The 19,613-nt window shown below is 44.0% G+C and overlaps 1 protein-coding gene across 5 annotated transcripts in view; it reads right to left on the bottom strand.

The window, feature by feature from the left end:
* The window catches only part of MYBPC3 (myosin binding protein C, cardiac), a 119,374-nt gene that overhangs the window by 66,244 nt on the left and 33,517 nt on the right, over positions 1-19,613 (bottom strand). For all 5 annotated transcript variants that reach the window (XM_025216648.1, XM_025216650.1, XM_025216649.1 and 2 more), the window contains 8 exons: positions 15,522-15,578; positions 14,898-14,900; positions 9,804-9,827; positions 8,605-8,771; positions 4,175-4,307; positions 3,895-3,897; positions 3,329-3,453; positions 2,596-2,701 (listed from right to left, as the gene is read on the bottom strand). In XM_025216648.1, the coding sequence (XP_025072433.1) occupies positions 2,596-2,701; positions 3,329-3,453; positions 3,895-3,897; positions 4,175-4,307; positions 8,605-8,771; positions 9,804-9,827; positions 14,898-14,900; positions 15,522-15,578 (618 nt within the window). The remainder of the gene's footprint in view (positions 1-2,595; positions 2,702-3,328; positions 3,454-3,894; positions 3,898-4,174; positions 4,308-8,604; positions 8,772-9,803; positions 9,828-14,897; positions 14,901-15,521; positions 15,579-19,613) is intronic.

Below are 19,613 nucleotides of genomic sequence, written 5' to 3'. Positions count from 1 at the left end.
GGGAAAGAGAAAAAAACAAAAGAAAAGAGAAAAAGGAAAGAAAAGAGAAGAGGATAAAAGGAGAGGAGAGAGGAAAAGAAAGAAAGAAAAGAGAAAGAGGGAGAGGAGGAGAGAAAAAAAGAAAAAGGGGAGAAGGAGAGAGAGAGAGAAGAGAGAGAAAAAAGGAAACAAAAGAGAAAAAGAGAGAGAAGAGAAAAGAAAAAAGAGGGGGAAAAGAGAGAGAGAGGAAAAAAAATGGGAAAAAATAAGGAACTATGAAATTCACGGCAAAAGTTGGCTGCATCTTCATCTTACAGGTTCCCCCTGTGGCCCTACTCCCACCACTGATTGGTCGAGGGGCTGTGCTTGCAGATCACTCCTGATTGGCAGAGAGGCAAAAACTGCAGTTTTAAACTTGGGACCATTGTTGTGTCCCCACCGCTGATTGGCTGAGGGGCCCCAGGAAGGGCTTGCAGCTGACTGGCAGGAAGGCAAAAATGGCACCATGTTTAAAACTGCAGTTTTTGCTTCCCTGATTCATTAGGGAAACACCTGCAGTTGCTGGAGGGTTTAGGGGGCTTATTACATGATTTTATCCCAGTTTAGCAAGCAGCCTCAGGCTGGCAGTGCTGAGGCAGGGGGAAGCCATGGAGTTGGGCTCTGTGGTGCACAGCACGAGCTGGAGGGTGGAAGGGGCTGGGAGGGGGGCCCATGCCCTGCTTGGCTGTGTTCTGCCTGGTGGTTGGCCCTGGGTGTGGGCAGGGGCAGCAGCAGCCAGTGTGCACATGGCTCTGCCTGGCTGCCTGCTACATTGCTCCCAGAGCACCCAAGCCAGCTGCCCCAGCACTTCTGGCATAGAAACCTAGCAGGGTTAATGCTGGCCAGGAGGTTACTAGCGTGGCCAGCAGGCTCCCCCTACCCCTCCTTGCTGCCCCAGGGAGCACAAACCCCCCATGCAGTGCAGGCTCCTATCCCAAGAGGGCTCCAGGTCTCCCATACCCACCCACCTGCGGACTGGCCCACTGCAACGAGCACCAACTCAGCCAATCTATGACAGGGAGACAAAATGATGAAGTTTAAAACTGCAGTTTTCGCCTCCCTGCTGACCAGGAGTGAGCTGCAAGCATAGCCCCTCCACTAAGTGGTAGGGGGTGCATGGGGGAGCCTGCAAGATTTAAGGTGCTGCCGCACACCCCACTTCTGCCATGAATTTCGTAGGTCTCTAGAAAACGAGAAAAAGCCGGGGGGAGGGAAAGAAAAGGAAGAAACTACAAAGACCAGCTGCCAGAGCCCAGGCACACCCTCCACCTCTTCCCCCCCCACCAGCAATGCAGGTGTGTGGGCATCGGGTACATGAGATGGCTGCTGCGGCTGCTGGTTTCCCTCCTGCTGCTGGTTTCCCTCCCCCAGCACTGTGGCAGGCACTGGGGTCAGGGTGAGGACAATGCAGGCAGGGACGAAGTCTGCATTCTGCTGTCCCTGCCCCCATGTCTGTGGCTGAGTCTGTGAAGTGCTCAGCCCCGCCACAGACACAGTGGTGGGGTCAGCAGAACAGACTACGTCCCTGCCCGTGTTCTCCTGCCCGTGCCCCCAGTGCTTGCCATAGCGCTGGGACCTGCAGCTGCTCCAGCGAGCCCAGAGCAGCACCTTAAAAAAAAAAAAAAAAAAATTAAAACATTTTGCTCAGCACACCTCCTGGCGTGCAGAGGAAAATGTCTCTGTGTGCCACTAATTGGCACACATACCAGGGGTTGCCTATCCTTGCTCTAAATTGTCTATATACTTGAGGGATCACCTTCTTTCTGATTCCCCTTTTGTGATCCCTGAGGTCAGCCAAAAGCAACCTTCAGCATGTGCCATCAGTATTCTAAGTGCACTTTATAAAAACTTGGCAGAGGTCATTTTCAAGAGTTGCTCCTCAGCTCTGGAACTCCTTCCCTTTTGAGGTTTACCAGAGCCCAAGCCTGGATGTCTTTTGCAAGCACTGTAAGACATTCCTGTTTTGGCCAAGCATTTAGCAAACAAAGCTAGGCTGAAGTAATCCCTAAACAGACTCCCACTGTGAGTCTCTGTCTTACTTTGATAATCTAGTTCCCATTTAAGTTGTTTTTTCTTTTCCCTGTTTTGTGAGTATTCTGTTCTCATATTGCTATCTTTATGCTGCCCTGAGCCATGTTGGGAAAGGTGGAATATACCTTAAATAAATAAATAAAATAAGTAGATAAATACAATAGTAGTCCTTTCACTAAAGACAATCATCTAAAAAAATACTAAAACAAATATATCAGCAGAATCCCTAAGTGAAAGAACAGGAAGATCTGGACACACAAAACATCCCTCATGTCATTTATTGTTTTATGATCAGTTCTGACATCTTCCCAGCTAATCACCCTGTGGGTTTATGGAGCCTGCCTACCTTCCTTCCTTTCTCTCTCAAAATAATGTAGACAGTTGGGTACATAAGCCTACAATAGCCCCTCTCCACTTGGCATTGAGTTGGATGGTCCCTATCCTTTCATTTTGAACACCCCTTCATGATAATAATGCTAATGGTCCCAGTGTGCCCCACAGAAAAGTGTACACCAGGAATCACTTATTTTTTTACATTCTCTTTACCATTTCACAGTAGCCCCTTCCTCGGACACTTCACACTCAAACTCCACTCTTTCTCCAACCATCACCATTTGGTCCTCCAGTGGGTGGATGATCAGGACTGGAGGCTCTGGAAGTGAACAAGTCTATTGTAAGCAAGAGTCTGAAGAGTAGAACAGAAAGGATGGCTAAGAGCCCCATCACTTCCCTTCCATCTCAGCAGGGAAAGAGGCAGTAATCTGAGGGGAGATAGTTTTATTCCCACAGCAACTATGGTGAATTAATTCCATCCCTTGCACAACATCTGCCAATGTCCAATAGGAACATAAAATTTGTTGTGCCAGATTACATCATTAATTTTATTCATAGACTACTTTGTTCTTGATTTATAAAAGAGAGTAAATATGATGTGTTGATCATTTTTCTTAAATCTAAACTCTAAATTGATGTGTTTATATAGTTTGCCTGACATTTTCAGCTTCTGCAGGCTCTAAGTTTCCATTTTTAGTAACTTTGTAGTCATCATTTTTCAGAAAACAGCCTTCCAGATGTGAGCCACCTATAAGCAGTAGAGTTTTGTCTTTCTGAATCTGCTTCCTGAAACAATGAATCTTAACATATGAAGAAGCCCTCAACTCCCACTAATCTCACTGGACTGTTTATTTTCTTCTCTCTAAGATTTAACAATGCTCAGAAACAGGAAATACTAGTAAATGGGGGTAAAGTAGATCTGCACCTCCACCTGGCAGTCACTCACCTCTGACAAATAGTTCTGTGAAGCTCTTCTCCTCACCTATCACACATTGATATGCTGCATCATCAGCCAGGGAGCAGTGATTGATAGTCAGAATCCTTTTATTCCCAACAGCCTCAAAAATATATCTGAAGAAATGTAAATAGAAACTAAGTATAATGAGCATGGAGTCTGTCCCTTAGAACTAGCCACCTTTCTCCATGCATGGCTGAGAAGAAGAATGATTTATCATGAGCTGCCCTATCTGATGTGGGTGAAGGCAGTAGCCAAGCATCCCTGTTCTGGTAGAAGGGAGAGGAGGAGTTTTAAAGACAGTTATCCACTTGAACAGTGTAAGCTTGAGGGAGGGGTTTACAAAGAAATGTTCATACAAAGGAGATAGTTGAACAATATTATGCTTAAATGCCAGTCATTAAGAACATATTTTCACCATGTGGCCCCATCAGAACTCATGCACAAAATCACTTCAGGTTGGTCTTATAATGCAGGTACATCTGACACAAGAAGGGAAAGCTTACTGGATCCCCCCCAAAATTATAGAAATGAGAATGTATAATCAGAGGACTTACTTGCTGAGCAGACAGATGGTTGTGTTAAATTCCATGTACAAAAAGTGAGAACATGAGAGGAAGGGAAGAAAAAACAATGATGAGAACTGTGAACTAAAAAGTCATTTCAAATGTTAACAAGCCATCAATCTTGGCACCCATATAAATCTTTGTGTATTTTCCCTTTCCCCTTCTGGCCTTCCTCTTCTTTTGTCATTTCTATTGACCATCTCTTCTTGAAGATGGTTAGGTTTTCTATTTGTTTCAATTTGGATTTCTGAGCTGTCTTTTCCTAATTTACCTGCCACTAACTTGGATCTCCTGCCCATTCTTTAGCCATTTCACATCAGCATCTGGGTTGGCAACATCCACCGTAAATTTGATTTTCTGTCCTTTGTCCACTTGGTAAGCAGGATCCAGTTTCTTGAGGAATGCTAAAATAAAGAAGGGTTACAAATGGGCTACTTTAATAACTTTTCTTCTCCACATTTTTTTCCCTTGCATTTATAGCCTTTTCTATTGATTCAAGACCTAATTAATTCTGTTCAATTCATATCACCCCATTTGTTTTTTTTCTATTTTTTGTTCCCACAGTGTTCCCGCTACATCTTTTCTATGATTCTCTGGCCTTAGCTAAACTAAGATAAAAGATGTGATGTTGCCTTATGTGAAGAAATCCCTCTCTGTCTGTCCCTGGATTGCAACATTCCAGCTACCCCTCTGTTTTTCACTGTGGCTGCTACCATTTGATACAACCTGGACCAAGCTGTAAAAATTCCTGAGGGGATGGAGAACTCTCTCTCCTCCTTCAGGTGGCATTTTGGGAACATAGAAGCCATGAGCCTTCAGAGAATCTCTGGATGAATGTGTAAACACCAACTGCTGAAGCTTCCTTAGCCTGCCGAAGGGTTTTTGAACCTGAAAGCTTGCTTAATAACTATTCTCCAACCATTTGGGTTGGTCTAATAAAAGATATCAAATTCACCCAAGGAACCTTGTCTGCCTAAGTAGAAATCTGGAATCTAGCTAGTAGATTAGGCCTAAGTAATTCAGAAGCATATTAAAAAGGTCCCAAAACCCAATCCCTGTAAAGACTCAAATTTGTGTTTGCTCAAAGTGGTTTGTTTTTTTTTAAACTCCTTTTGTTCTACCCCCAACTCTCTTCCCCTGATCAATAAAATGATCAGGTTACAGTATGCCTGGCTGTAAATTCCTTAGGGGAGAGACAGGTCTTTTCTCTCCCTTGGCACAGCTGGCTAAGGTTGGCTTGGCTATTTACTTTTCTCCAGTACAGCAGGCTATCTTTGGATGCTTCAGGCGGAAAGAATCACCCCAAAATATTACTGTGGGCAAAGGACTCCTAAGGCTTGCAGTGTCTGTGTACCCTGGGCTACACAGAGCCATACCAGAGACCACTGCCTAGGTGGTGGCAGTGTTACCCCAGGCTTTTGGGTTTTCTCCAGGAAAGGGGATGGCTAGACACAGGATCCCCAGGGGAGACTCCCGAAGCATGGTTTTGGGCCTGGTACAGTGAGGTGGGTGGCTCTGCGTAGTAGTGCCCCCCTACTGGGCTGCCACAGCTTACACAAGTACTATACTATGGTGGAGTAAATAGCGCTGCCGCAACATGTGTAGATGGGAACAAGGTTGGATGGGGCATGAGGGTGCTTCAGTGTGGGGACTACCTGCTTGCTAGCTCCACACTGTAGCACACTTGTGCTCCAGCCAGCCCCTCTACAGCACACTGAGCCTGGTCAGAGCAGCTCTGGGCTGGCAGGCTGACCCCCTGGGCCCTCTGCTAGCTGGGGCTGCATCACCCCAGCTCAATGTGCTGCAGTCCCAGGCGCATGTGAGGACACTGCACCCAGGAACAATAAACTCTGGCATGAACTATCCTGGAGTTTATTACTACACAGTAACTTCAAGTGTAGATACACCCAGTTGTACTTTCATGTGGCCTGAGCTGGCTGAGTTAAAGCTTAAGGTACCTTCTAGGCTTTCTCTTTAATTATTTAGTATCTATAAACACTGTGCCTTCAGCACTATACATTAAAATGTATTAGCTAACTCAAGTTAACTAACACATACTAACATATCATCTTTAAATTCTAATCTAGAAAAGATTCAAAAAAATTATTAAGGAGTGGTGCCTATAGTGTTTCTGAGGCTATGGATAGGCATTACATCTGTAGTACTAAATATGCCTTTGTAATGATAACATAGGCACTGATTTTGTTTTTTGTTGGTGGGTGCTTGCAGATGTGCACTCCCCCTAAACATGGTGCTTTACTTTTAACTTTCCCATGCTGAGCCCTGTGCATGCCCAGAAGAGGTTACTTCAACCTGGCTCTGCAGCATCTGTAAAGACTGAGCACTTTAGTGGGGCTTTTTTATCACTTTTGCCTAATAGCGGATTGAATCAGCTTTAGCCAGAAGTACCAAAAAGCCCTGCTGAAGTGCCTGATCTTTACAGGCACTGCAGAGCCGTGTTGAAGTAATACACTGCTGCTTCTGGTAAAGCCCCCGCCCCCTTTTTTTTTTTTTTTTTTTAACATCTGCAAGTGTGACGCCATGGGGTCTGTGCACCCACTAATTTTTTTCAGTGGGTGCTTGAGCCCCAGCATACCCATTGGGTTGGCGCCTATGAATGCTACAGAAATTGAATGTACAGCTGGTAAAGCTGTTTGTAGTGCTACAAAGAATGAAAGTGCCACAAAACAGTACCTTTTTCGAAGAGGAACTTTTCAGTTTTCTAGCACTATTTGTAATGGCACTACAGGAGTCTCAAGGCCACCTCCAATAGGGAGGGAGGAAGGGAGAGTGACCAGCTCCCTGACAGCCTACACAGCTGCAAGCTGTCAGGGAGCCCTGTTGGGACTCTGCTGCTACTGAGTCCCAGCTCTTTCCAGGGCTGTTAAAGTGACAGTAATTCCCAGAGGTGGCTCTCCCTAGCTCTGGCAATCAGCTGATCAGTGGGTGGGGGGGACAGGGAGGGAAGGTTAGGGTGTGGGAATTCCTCTCACTGCTGCAAGCACTGGGACTCTGGAAGTGACAATGACACTATGGAAGTGGCGGGGGTGAAAAGGTAGGGGTTGATTATTGATGCCTGACCCTTTTCCTAGCAAAAGAGAATGCAGGTTATCAGTGCTTAGGCTCCTCAGGGGGCAGAGAGACACCCAGATGGGGAGCTTGCCTTTGAGGTGACTTTGTAGCTCTCCAGCCAGGGGGCTGGAATGCCTGTGCACCCCCACAGCACTATATGGTACATCATGCCATACTGCTACATAGTGCTGAGGTACTAGCACCATACTTACCTGGCAGGGGAAATACCATGACCATGAAGGTGGCAAGGGGAAGTACCTGACCAAGTAGGTGCCTTACCAGTGGCTTTGTGTAGTGGAGGGTGCACTCTTGTCTGCTTGCAGACAGGACTCCCTACAAGAGCCTCATAGTTAGCTTCCCACTGGCCAGCTTCCAGTGGGAGGATCTTGGCTACATGCTGACTTTATGGAAATGGGAGACTTCTCCCTAGCTTGCTCCCGCAGCCATACAGCTGAGGGCAAGTGAAACTCAGGGGCGTCCAAACCCCAAGACTCCGGGCGTGGGACTGCATGTAGGATGCCTGCTGAAGGATTTGGAAGTATCTGAAGTCCCAGGGTGGGGTGGAGAATACTTGCTGGTAATAGGTCCCCAAGTGGTTCATGAATGATTCAAACAGATTTGGACCTGATCTGGCTTGTTTGACCTGGGACACGAAAAATTTTCCTTAAAAAAAAAAAAGTGCCTATCCATACCTTGGGAAATTTTTATTTACCAAAATTAACCAGCCTTTTTTAAAGCCAGAGACGAAGACAATCCCAGAGTCTTATCACAGTAATTGGGGGCAGTTAGCAAAATGGAGGATTTATATAGCTTTCAAGGGTCAGGAATAAGGCAGTCCAGAGCACCTAGTATCAGTCTGATCTTTGGCAACAGGCATCTTGGGTATACAAGATCATAGAAAAGTTGGGAAAGCTAGTTTTATCATATTTCTTTTTCCCTTCGCCTGTACTTTGCCATTGCCCAGCTGATGATGGGGCATTCATGAACAGCAAAATGAAGACATATTTATTCACATACTACACAGACCCTTGGCCAAAAATTAGCCCTCCAAAACTGGGTTGTATATCTTAAGCAGGGAAGCTGATTTCTGCACCAGATTTCAAGCATAAGGAAGCTGTAATGGCTGCTGCGGCTGTTCTTCTCTCCTAGCCAGGAAGGGAGGGATGGTGAGAGTAAACTCTGTAGCATCACAGTTATTTTAAGTTTTTTCACAACTGTTGCTGAATTGTCAGTAGCTTTTGGCACCGCAGCCAAAACCTGCTGCCATTTTGGGCAGTAGCTGTGAAAGGCTAAAAACTGTAGCTTTTGGCTGGGCAGCAATGGTCAGGGTATGTAGTAAGTGAGAAAGTACGGTATTTTTGGAAGAAATACACGGAGGTATAGCTTGCTATTTTGTTGCTCTGGGCAGTGTGTGTGTGTGTGTGTGTGTGTGGTATTGTGCCAAGTGCCAGAGAACTGGGGATTGGAGGTAGAATCGTATTTGCCATGGCACAGGCTCATCATGCTCTGGCTGCTGCAGCGTGAGCTCCTAAGGGGCCTCCATTCTGGCATCCCCTCTAAATGGGCACCCAGGGCTGGCACCTCTGTCACCCAGCTATAGCTACAGTCCTACAAATACAACTTGCCAACCTGTACTTTTCTTCTCCTCCTTCTTCATGCGTTTGAGTCGTTTCAGCAACCCCCTCAGGTCTGTGATCCCATACTGGAAAGCAATTTTCTCATACTCAGAAGGAGGGGCTTTCCTCAGGATTTCCCAGACATCAACACTGGGCTGTGATTCAGTTTTTGCCTCAGTTCTGACAGGATTAGAAAGTTAATGTCACACTAGAAAGGGTTTCAAAACAGGATTTAGCTTGGCAAACTATGTTTTGGTTGAACGAAGCAATTCCTCCATAATAGCTATATACTTATTTTTAGTACAGTAATGCTTAGACTTACTAAAATGCTTAGAGTTCAAGGCCTAATTGTGCTATAGGATACACATATGCATATTAATATAGAGTCCATGTCCTGAAGAGTTTACACTTTAAATAGACAAGCTGGATATATGAAGTATTATCCCCATTTTAAAGATGGAGACCTGAAGCACAGAGAGATTGCCTTTTCTAAGATCACACAAGTAATCTGTGGGAAATCAGGAAAGCTAGCCTGGATCTTCTGAGTCCCAAGATAGTATTTAGCTTATCCACAAGACTGGTCATCTTTTCCAATTCTGATTGTTGGTATTATGGCTTTAAGAAATCAGTCTGTTTCTCAAGATTATTCTCTCTTGTTTAAAGTGAATTGTGGGTTGTCTGAAGAACGTGGCCATTTGTGATGGGAAGTTATCTATAATAAAATCTTAGAATTCAGAGATACTTATATTGGGAGATACCAGCTAGCAGGACAGTAAAAACAGTATTTACAATGGGCTCTTTAGCTTGTGGATTGTCTAGACCAGAGGTTCTCAAACTGTGGTCCGTGGACCGCCACTGGTCCGCAAGCTCCATTCAGGTGGCCCGCAGAAAGGTTGCAGAACAATTGAGAATATCTGTACTTGTAAGTAAGACTACTCATATTAAAATATGAGTTGTGTGCTTTGATTTGTAGAACAAAAACAAGTTTATTAAGTGGTCTGCCGAGACCCTTAGCAATTTTCAAGTGGTCCGCGAAAAAAGAAGTTTGAGAACCACTGGTCTAAAGAGCTGGTTATCGCAGGAGAATACACTTTGGTGGACCAAGACCAGAGTGAGAATTAGTCTGATCTGTTGCAGGAAACTTTCTACTTCTGTTAAAATTTATCATTATGAAAGTCCACTAAAAGAAAAAGAGATTGATTAAAATCTTACCTATTTACTGAGCGCAAGAAGCTGCTGGACTCGAGAATGATGCAGAGAAGCATTTGGAAAAGCATGCAGCATCCCAATGGACAGGAGAAAGGGCAGCATGTGTTAATACAACAGAACCATCATCATCTTCACCATTAAAACACTAGTCTGCACTTGAGCAGCAGTGTCATGAAAGATCTATTGCACTGAAATATGTTCTCGGAGTGATGCCATTCTTAGGGAAATTGGCTTCATTCTCACACTCCAGAATTCTATCTCATGTTTTATATTTTAGATATAAATACCAGCTTATGCCTCCTGCTGGGAACTGTTTATTGTCCCATGCTTATCCAAAAAAGTAGGATTACTGCCTGGCATTACTGTCAGTGGATTTCCCATGAAAAAGAGAGGCTGTGGTAAACTCTGTGAAGGGAGAAGGAGGCATGACATAAAGTATAGGCTCTACCATCTCCCAGATAAACCATGACTTCTTAACATTTCTTGTAGGGATTGTTTCTGATATCACTAGGAACAAGAATCCAATGTAACAGAATGCCCCTTTTACCAAGGCAATCTTCACTGATGAACCCCATCCAACTAATCACGCATAAGCTATGCATCAGGCAGTGCAAGGAAACTTAGAGGATTATGTGATTTTCTTTTCCTTTGCAGGTGTATACCACTACAAATGTCTACAGAGAAAGAATGATTCTTGTTAGTTTATGTACGAAATGTCACTTCATGCAAGGAGCATGCAGGATGAATGGAGTTAGTTTGTACAGGGTGCATCTACATGTGAAATTAATTTGACACAAGAAACTCTGGTACAGTTAGCACTGGAGTTTATTGTTCCCAGACGTGGCATTTGTATGTGCATCCAGGATCGCAGCACAAAGAACCAAGGTGGAACAGCCCTGGCTGGCAGGGGGCCCCGGCAGTCAGCCAACCAGTCTGGGGCTGCTCCGACCCAGCTCAACATGCTGCATAGGGACTGGCTGGGGCATGAAGGTGCTACAGTGCAGGGCTAGCTGGTAGGGAGCCCCATACTGTAGCTCCCTCATGCATGAATGTCTCATGCCTCTCGAGGCTAATAGGGCACAGCGACTGGCCGTAGGCAGCGGCAGCAGTGGCGGTTGTGACAGCTGGGGTGTGGCAGCAGCAAGTGGGGACTGCCCACAGGCGGCTGCGCTGATGTCAGTGGTGAGGGTGGGCAAAGCGGGGACTGCCCGCAGACAGCTGCAGTGGTGTTGGGGGCCAGGGGTGGGGGTGGGGGGGGACGACGAGTAGCAAGCGCTGACCAGTGGTCAGCAACCTCCCTCAGATGCCACCGACAGTGTCAGTGGTGGTGGGGGGCTGGCAAGCAGTGACTGCCTGCAGATGTCATCAGCACCGGCGGTGGCAGCCAGTCTCAAGGGGTGTACAGCCAATTTCAGGGGATGTATATGCAGCTGCATGCACCCCCTATATATCACCAATGCCCTCATGCCCCAGCCAGCCCCGGTCAGCATCTACATGTACATTGCAGCAGAATAAATAATTTTGCTGTAGGCTGGAACTTGTATGGGCAATACTATCCTACTGTGGATTCATTAGTTTACCCTGGCCTAATAGGACTGCATGTGCACATGCTGATGCTTTACTACAGAGCTAGTTAGTCAGCTCCACAGTAAAAATCTTGTGTACATGCATCCACGGTAGATTAAAGCACATGGGTCTAATATTCCACTGTTTCTCCTAGAAAGGTGTTTGTAACAAGAATGCTACTATTATAGTGCTGAAACAAATCATCAGGGTTTCAGCATCAATGCCCATCTTTGAGGGTGGTGCTTCAGTCATTTGGAGTGGGGACATAGCACTTAAAAACTTTAACTTAGAAAATTGCTCTTTAGGATGGTTTGTCATCATCTATTACAGAAGGGCTAGCTGGATCTCAAGCTAGAAGTCTTTCTAAGAAATATAGACACAGTGAATATGCTTCCCCATAAGAATATGTCTGCCTTGTCTAGACACCCTCCCCATTACATATTTTTTATCAGCTTCTTGTGTGTTTGCAAAGTGACTTGTATTTCTTCCTGGTAGAGCACCCTCACCTAGTTCACAAGCACCTTTTATAATACTAGCTACATGCAGATTTCCTACTTGAGTTGTAAGGTCTGAATTGAAGCAAGGAAATACTGAGGAAGAAACCGTAGCTCAAAAGTAAGTATAGAATCACAAAAGATGGGAAAGGCTTATCAGGTCAAATCTAATTTTCTTTCCATGCTCAACATATTTATACCTTCCAATTGAAAGTTTAGGATAGGATTATTCAAAACATACTTAAATTATTTATCTAGGTTATTTTTACATTCATCATGAGATAAGTCTTCCATAACCTAATATATCTCACTACCAAACAGATTTCCTTAACATTCATGTCAAATTTTCCATTGCTCAGTTTCATCCCATTATTATTTCTAGTTATCCTCTGTCGGAGCACATGAAAAAACTTCTATCTTTAGTGTTTACTTCACTTAGAAATTTTAGAGGATTATTTTACTTTCCTCAGTCATTACTTAGCCAAGCCATTTCTTGTATTATTTCCTGATACATGTGTACTATATAACCTTATTCTCTAGACTGGAACTTTTTCATACCTGTGCAAATTACTAAACAACCTTTCTTAAATGTTAAACCATTTTAACCTTTCAAAACTGCATATCCTTTGTATGGCCGTTCATTTTCTCTGTTCAGTAATATTTCAGTATAATATTTATAGGATGAAGTCTGTGGGCCAAATCCCTTACTACTGTAAATGGGCAAAATGCTTTGGAAATCAATAGAGTATCACTTATTTATAGCAGTAGATAATTTGGCCCTTTAACTTTTTCTGTGTTTTGTATATGGTCAAATACACTGATTCTTTAGGACGAATAATACTAGCCAGAATCTCAAAAGACCCATGAGATCTTCTCCTAGCTCTTACAAGACTATTACTTTTAGGCAATGGGTATCACCTACTCAACCAAAAAGTGCGTTTAACTTGAATACAAAACATACATCTGTGCATCCCAAAATATGCAGTAAGCCCTCCCTAAATCCATCTTTATATGAACTAAAATATGAGACCAGAATATTCCCAAGACTGTACTGTCAGCCTTGTTTGTAAGTAGCTAATATTTCTTAATTTTCTTTGCTTCTAAATTGCTACTACAGACTAAAATATGATATTTTACAGCTGAGGTTCATGATTTAATTCATGTTGAGTTGAATGCAGGGAACTGGGAAATATTTCTCTCTCTACCAACAAGTCCTGGGCTGCATGTTTCTCCATCCTGTCACCACTTTAACTTGGTTAAAACATTCTCCTAGTTCTAATAAGCTTTATGGTGTTCACATAAATGAACTGCTTTCTCCCCCCTGCCAATAGGGACACCCTCCCTGGGTAAGCACTGTAGGAAGAAAATCAGGGAACGTGGGCTTCTAAAGTTTCTCCTATCCTTACGTTACTCACCCTGATTTTGGAGGTTTTATCTGGAGGGAACATCTCATAGGTTAACTATGCACCTGGGGACATTAAGATGCAGTTCACTGAATCTGTTGTAAACAGAAAAGGCAGCTGAAATGTTTTAAACATGTGTGGGGGGATTAAAAATAGTTTTGTACATTGCAGAGGTGGTTCCTTCCTATCCCATTACCACAGATTGATTGGACTCTGTCAGCTGTCACCTCCTTCAAGGTCTATCACCACTATCCTATTTCATATTACCGTGTCAACTGTTCCCTTCCCTTTCCCAATGCATGCCCTTTCCTTGGCCTTTGACACCTGTATGTCACCACTATCCTATTTCATATTACCGTGTCAACTGTTCCCTTCCCTTTCCCAATGCATGCCCTTTCCTTGGCCTTTGACCCCTGTCTGTCTGCACCAGCCAATTAATGTACAGTAGCCAGAAAATACAGTGTTAAAATGCAGTTTTCTCCATGTATGCATTATCTGGGCACAGGAGTGCTTGCTGGGAAAGGCAAGACAGAAACTGAAGGAAGTAACAAAAGAAGTGATCCCTGCATTCTACCTCTCTGCATCTCTAGACAGTTCCTCAATATGTTGCTTTCTCCAGTTTTGTTTGCCAAAGAGAATATTTTTACTTTGAGAAAAGGCTTAATGATGCCTTTAATCCTTTTTAGTTTTTAAAATGGAATAAAAAGCAAAAGTTACAAGCTTTCCTAAATCACAGTAGTGAATATTTACACCAGTGTGCCAACAATTCTTGAGAGCATGGGGTTTTTCCCTCCCCCTCTGGCTTCCCTTTCCCCCACCTTTTTTTTTTTTATCTGACTCTGCTGCATGATCACCATGTAAGTAGGAAGGTTCTATTATTGCATTTCTTTCCTCTCCCAGCTGGAGTCTCTGTAGGGACATTATAAAGTTACGCTCTTCATCCTTCAGTCCAAGATAAATATACTTGGCAAAACAGCAACTTAGGTCATTTGTCAGTAATAAGCTGACAATAGTAGAGAATAAGGGAAAGGAAATGTGCACTGTATACAGAGTACTCTGTCTAGCAGTAATGAGATGAAGATGAGCAAAGGAATATTTAATTGGATTACAAGATATTTTCTAACAGATATATCTATTAGTATTGTAGAGTATTAGAAGGTTCATTACTTAGAAATTTAGAGAGTCTGGTCAAAACCCTGCAATATATATTAAAAGGATTAGTTTCTATAGTAGGAGAATGGAATAACTGTGACCAAAGAAGTCTTTCCATCTCTGATTTCTGTAAGAGTGGTGTAAGTATATGGAAGAACGTAAAGCCTTGTATTGTGAAGAAAATTATGATTGGAAACCCAAGCATAATTTGATAATGCCTTTAAAGGAGTAGGATGGTGGAAAAACAAAAAAGCTGAGGAAAATACGTGATTTGAATGCACGCCTTCTGAATGCTGTAGCTGTTTAAAAGCACTTCTCAGTTAGAAATCAGTAGGTGATAACTCTCTCTCAAATTGCCTGAATCCAGGGCATTTGCCATGCTCAACATGTGAGAGAAAAAGAGACTCATGCATTATTCAAAACATGTGGACCTTATATTCAGTCTCCTTCATGCAGTATATGAGATGAAATAGAAATCTTACTCTCTGTTGCAGGAATAGAATCCGAACCATTGCATTTAGATTGACAAGGAGAATAAAACGATGAAGCACAAGTAATTGGATCAAAAGAAGGCCATGAAGGACCAGAGAAAGAAGAGTAGATGCCATGAAATGAAAAGAAAGTATAAATTGGGAACCAGAACTGGAGGAGTTAGAATTGCCTATAATATACAGAATAAACTTTTGATTTCCCTAGCTCTCCAGGCCCACTGACAGTTTAGAAGATGACATTCCAGGCAAGTACTACCTCTAGAAGTCATTTTTTTCTATACTGTACTTAATTTTCTCCAACAGAAGGCGGTAGATAAAGCGCACAACTACTCTAGTCCCAGGCTGTAAGGCTGTATTTTTTTCTATCTTATAAAAAGTAAGTTTTTGATTTGTGAAGACGTGGCCTGAAGATGCAGTAAAGAATACTAGGGTGCAATAGACTTTGGAGAATTCATAAATCTATTGCTTTAGTTTCTCTCAGCTGGAGCTATTTTAAAGAACACAGTCACAATTCTGAGTTCGTGGAACTTCAATGTATTCTAATTTTAGTATCTTCCGAAGCTGTTCTACAGGAGCTGGATAATTTATTGCTCACAGACTGACGATTTTACTTACCTCTTTTTCAGTAAGGCACTAAAATCCAACTCTCCACCTTCTTCATGTCCCTCTGCACTGTACAATAATAGAAACAATAACAATTAGTGTCACAAGGAGATAGGGAATGGTTCATGTGGACAGAATTATTTTTAAGGAAAATATATTTAATTGGAGGGGAAGGAGGAGATGGTTTCACAATGGCTCTAGAATATGTGCTGGCATGTTAGCCATTTTATTAAAGAAATCATGTTATTAGTGCTACTTCCTGTTTATTGTCTTTGTATAGATTTAAGAAATATATTTACAGGTCTTGTATTTCTTCTCCTCTGGTTACATAGGAAACAATGCACTATGGCTAATTCAGAATATAATTATGTTCCTAGAATATAATAGAATATTCCTTCTTTTCCCCTGAATCAAAAAGAAAAGATATCATGTATATAATGAATAGATAAATACATTTATCTAAACCAAAATAGCCCAATAAACAGATTCCTACATAACCCAGAAAGTTTGTGGAGGGTTGCTGAGAATTAGAATAATTGCTGCTTTCAGGGGAATATAGATTAAGGAATGTGTGAATTGTTTATAGTGGAGTTGCATGTGTATTGCTGCAGACTTACTCTGAACGCAGTGAGGTTGCTCAGGTTTAGCTGAACCTTTATTACTGGTGATGGTGAAATGGAAAAAAATCTAAACTCTGGTTGAACAATACGTGTTTATCATACAAGTAATCCCACTGTCTTCAGATTCTGCCCTGCAGTGATGCCTGGTACTGTACACATGGTTTTACAAATAAGAATCACCACATTGAATTAAACTAGTGAAACAAGTAGCCCATTATTCTGTCTCCAGCACTAGCCAATCTCACGTACTTCAGAGGAAAGAGTCCTTTTGTAAGAAGGGTAGGCCAGGAGATGATAGACTAGGGAAACCCAGGCTAGTAGGAGAAAATGCAAGATAACAGCCTAGGCAGATAACTGGTTGGAACTCTGTAGGTAGTTCTGTCAATAAAAATGAAATAGAATTTGGCTTCCATCTTATGACCTGTGTTGGCAATGTAAGGTTAACTGGAGTAACCAACACTAAAAACTCTTTAATCAGAACTGATCCTTAGTGGGTGAGTCTAAACAAGACACTTTATGGCACAGTAGAGCTAATTACTGCATAGTAAGTGTCACCGTCTATATGTGCTGACCCTTACTGCACAGTAATTCCTTTACTTGGCAATTAATTTGCTACCTGCAAATGCAAGTAGCAAATTAACTGCTGAGTAATTACTGCACAGTACGGCATGTGTAGATGGTCAACTGGGAGCAAATTTGCTCCTGGTCAGCTCGGCAGCAGGGGGCAGGAGATTGCTCCCTGTCCCTGGGAGCTGTCCACTGCTGGGATGGGCTCTGCCACTGGAGCCTGGGTGGGGACAATGTCCCCCTGTCCCAGCAGCAGGGTGCTCCCAGCCCCTATTCCACAATCATGATCACTGAGCGGGGGCTGGGAACAAGCTCCTACCCCCGTTCTGAATGGGAAGAGTTCCCATCCCAGCCTGGAGCTGGCTGCAACCTGCCCCTGACAGGGACAGTTCCTGGACAGTCCCAGGCTGCACAGAGATGCCTGTACATAAAGACATCTGTACATGCAGCCTGGAGATGGATGGGGACTGTTCCATTTCAGTGGATGGGGCAGGGAGCTAGGGCCTGCCCCTCCCCTGCAGCTCTTTCTAAGCCTCTGACTGGGGAGCTGGGAGCTCCCTGCTGCTGGGGCAAGGGGACATTGTCTCTGCCTGAGTTCCGCCACCAGAGCCCACCCTGGCAACAGGCAGCTTCCAGGGGCTGGAAGTAATCTCCCAGCCCCTGCCAGGAGATATCTGTGTTCTGGCCCTGTGCTCCCTGACAGTCCCTGGGCTAGCACCCAGGGGGAGTCTAGAGCTCCCCCTGACTGGTGCGGGGGGCTGGTGCCAGGGCCAGAGGGGATGGGAGGAGACTGCTGCCAGGGGCAGCAAATCTGCTCCTGCCTCGCCCACCACATGTGTAGATGCCTGCCCAGAGTGGTTTTACTCTACAGTAAATTACTCTAAAGTAAATGCAGCCTTGAGTATTTTCAGATGGAGACATGCCCAGTATTTTCTTGTGATTAAGAAATTGCCATTTTTAGTTTAATAAAATTTCAACTATGTTTCATAAAAATTCAACTAAAATTTAGTTGCTGTCCACCACAGGAAAGATCGTTGTGAGAACCCTCCTGAACTATCTCCTTCCACTTTCTGAAGAGTTCCTCTCAGAATCTCAGTGTAGGTTTAGGGCATCAAGAGGTACAACTGATAGGATCTTCACAGCTCACCGGCTGCAGGAAAAGTGCCAAGAACAACACAAATCTCTCTACATGGCCTTCTTTGACTTCATGAAAGTCTTTGACTCTATCAGCAGAGAAGCACTGTAGAAGATCCTTCTGAAGTATAGATGTCCACTGAAATTCATCACCATTTTCTGCCTGCTTCTTGAAGGTATGTAAGCGGTGATTCTCAGTAACAGATCTATCACAGATCCTTTTGAGGTTAAGATGGGAGATAAGCAAGACTGCTTCATCACTCCAAAATTCTTGATATTCCTTATCGTGATGCTACATCTTACCATCAACAGGCTTCCAGTTGGAATGAAACTAAACTACCAAATGCGTAGTAAGCTGTTTAATCTCAGCGAGCCAAAACCAAGACCATCCTGACTTCAGTCATCGAGCTCCAGTTTGCTGTACTGTGCTGTAATGCATGCTAACTCAGAAGCAGACCTTCAGGCAATCATCAATGTTTTTACCAAGGCATACAAGAAAATGAGACTGATGGTTAACATTCAGAAGATGAAGACCCCCAATCAGCAAGCTCTTAATGAGCAGTCCCCACCTCTGGTAATTCAGATTCATAGTGAGACTCTGGAGAATGTTATTTCCTGTAGCTCAGAAGCCATGTCTCACAGAAATCCAACATCACCTCAGATGTGCAAGTGTAGCCTTCATATGCCTGAGGAAATGGGTGAATGTTGCAATATCAGATCCAAAACAGAGCTAATGGTTTATCAAGCACTTGTGATCCCAACTTTACTGTACAGAGCTGAGACAAGAACGATAGATAGACCTGTGCGAAGCGGGTAGTATTCACTTCGGATTCAGATATGGCTGATTCGGGGGACAGTGATTTGATTTGGTGATTCAAGTCACTGTCCTGAATCAATTCGGCTGATCGACTCTCTGAATCACCCAGGCCCATCCCCTACCTGCTCTCCCAGCCTGGCAGTGGCTGCCCTGCCAGCCCCAGCTCCTGGCACTTTGGAAAAAAAAAAATCCTGACTCACTGGGTGCTGCTGGGTGGGGGGGTGATCCACGCTGTCCCCCACTGCCCCATGCTGCATGGGGGGCTCTGTATGAGCCCCCCGACCCTCTCGCCTGTTGTCCCAGCCCTACTATGGCTGCCCCGCCCACCCTAGCTCTAGCCCTTTAAGAAAAAAATACCAAAAACCCTCAAACTCACTGGTTCCTGCCTGGTGGAGTCAATCCCCACTGCCCCACGCCACATGGGGACTCTTCATGAGCCCCCAGAGCCCTGAGGTGGCTGCGGGAGCCGGTGAGTTCAGGGTTTTTTTTTTTCATAGATTTCATAGACATTAGGGCTGGAAGGGACCTTGGAAGATCATTGAGTCGTAAAGAAATTCTTCCTTATGTCCAGCCTGAAACAGTCTTGCAGTAGTTTATAACCGTTTGACCTTGCCATCCCTTGGGGCACTCTGGTGAACAAACGTTCCCCCAGATACTGGTGGTCACCTCTGATGAACATAGGTGGCCATCAGATCACCCCTGAGCCTGCACTTTTCCAGGCTAAAGAGCCCCATGGCTCTCAGCCTGTCGTTGTACAGTCTGTTTTCCTGACCTCTGATCATGCGCGTGGCTCTTCTCCGGACTCTCTCAAGCTTCTCCACATCCTTTTTGAATTGTGGAGCCCAAAACTGGATACAGTACTCCAGCTGTGGCTTCACCAAGGCCAAGTACAAGGGGAGAATGACGTTCTGGGATTTGCTTGAGAAGCATCTATGGATGCAAGCCAGCGTTTTGGTCGCTTTACTA

Source organism: Alligator sinensis, unplaced genomic scaffold (genome assembly GCF_000455745.1).
Source record: "Alligator sinensis unplaced genomic scaffold, ASM45574v1 scaffold686_1, whole genome shotgun sequence".
Lineage (NCBI taxonomy): Eukaryota > Metazoa > Chordata > Crocodylia > Alligatoridae > Alligator > Alligator sinensis.
This window is presented reverse-complemented; position numbering and strand designations above follow the sequence as displayed.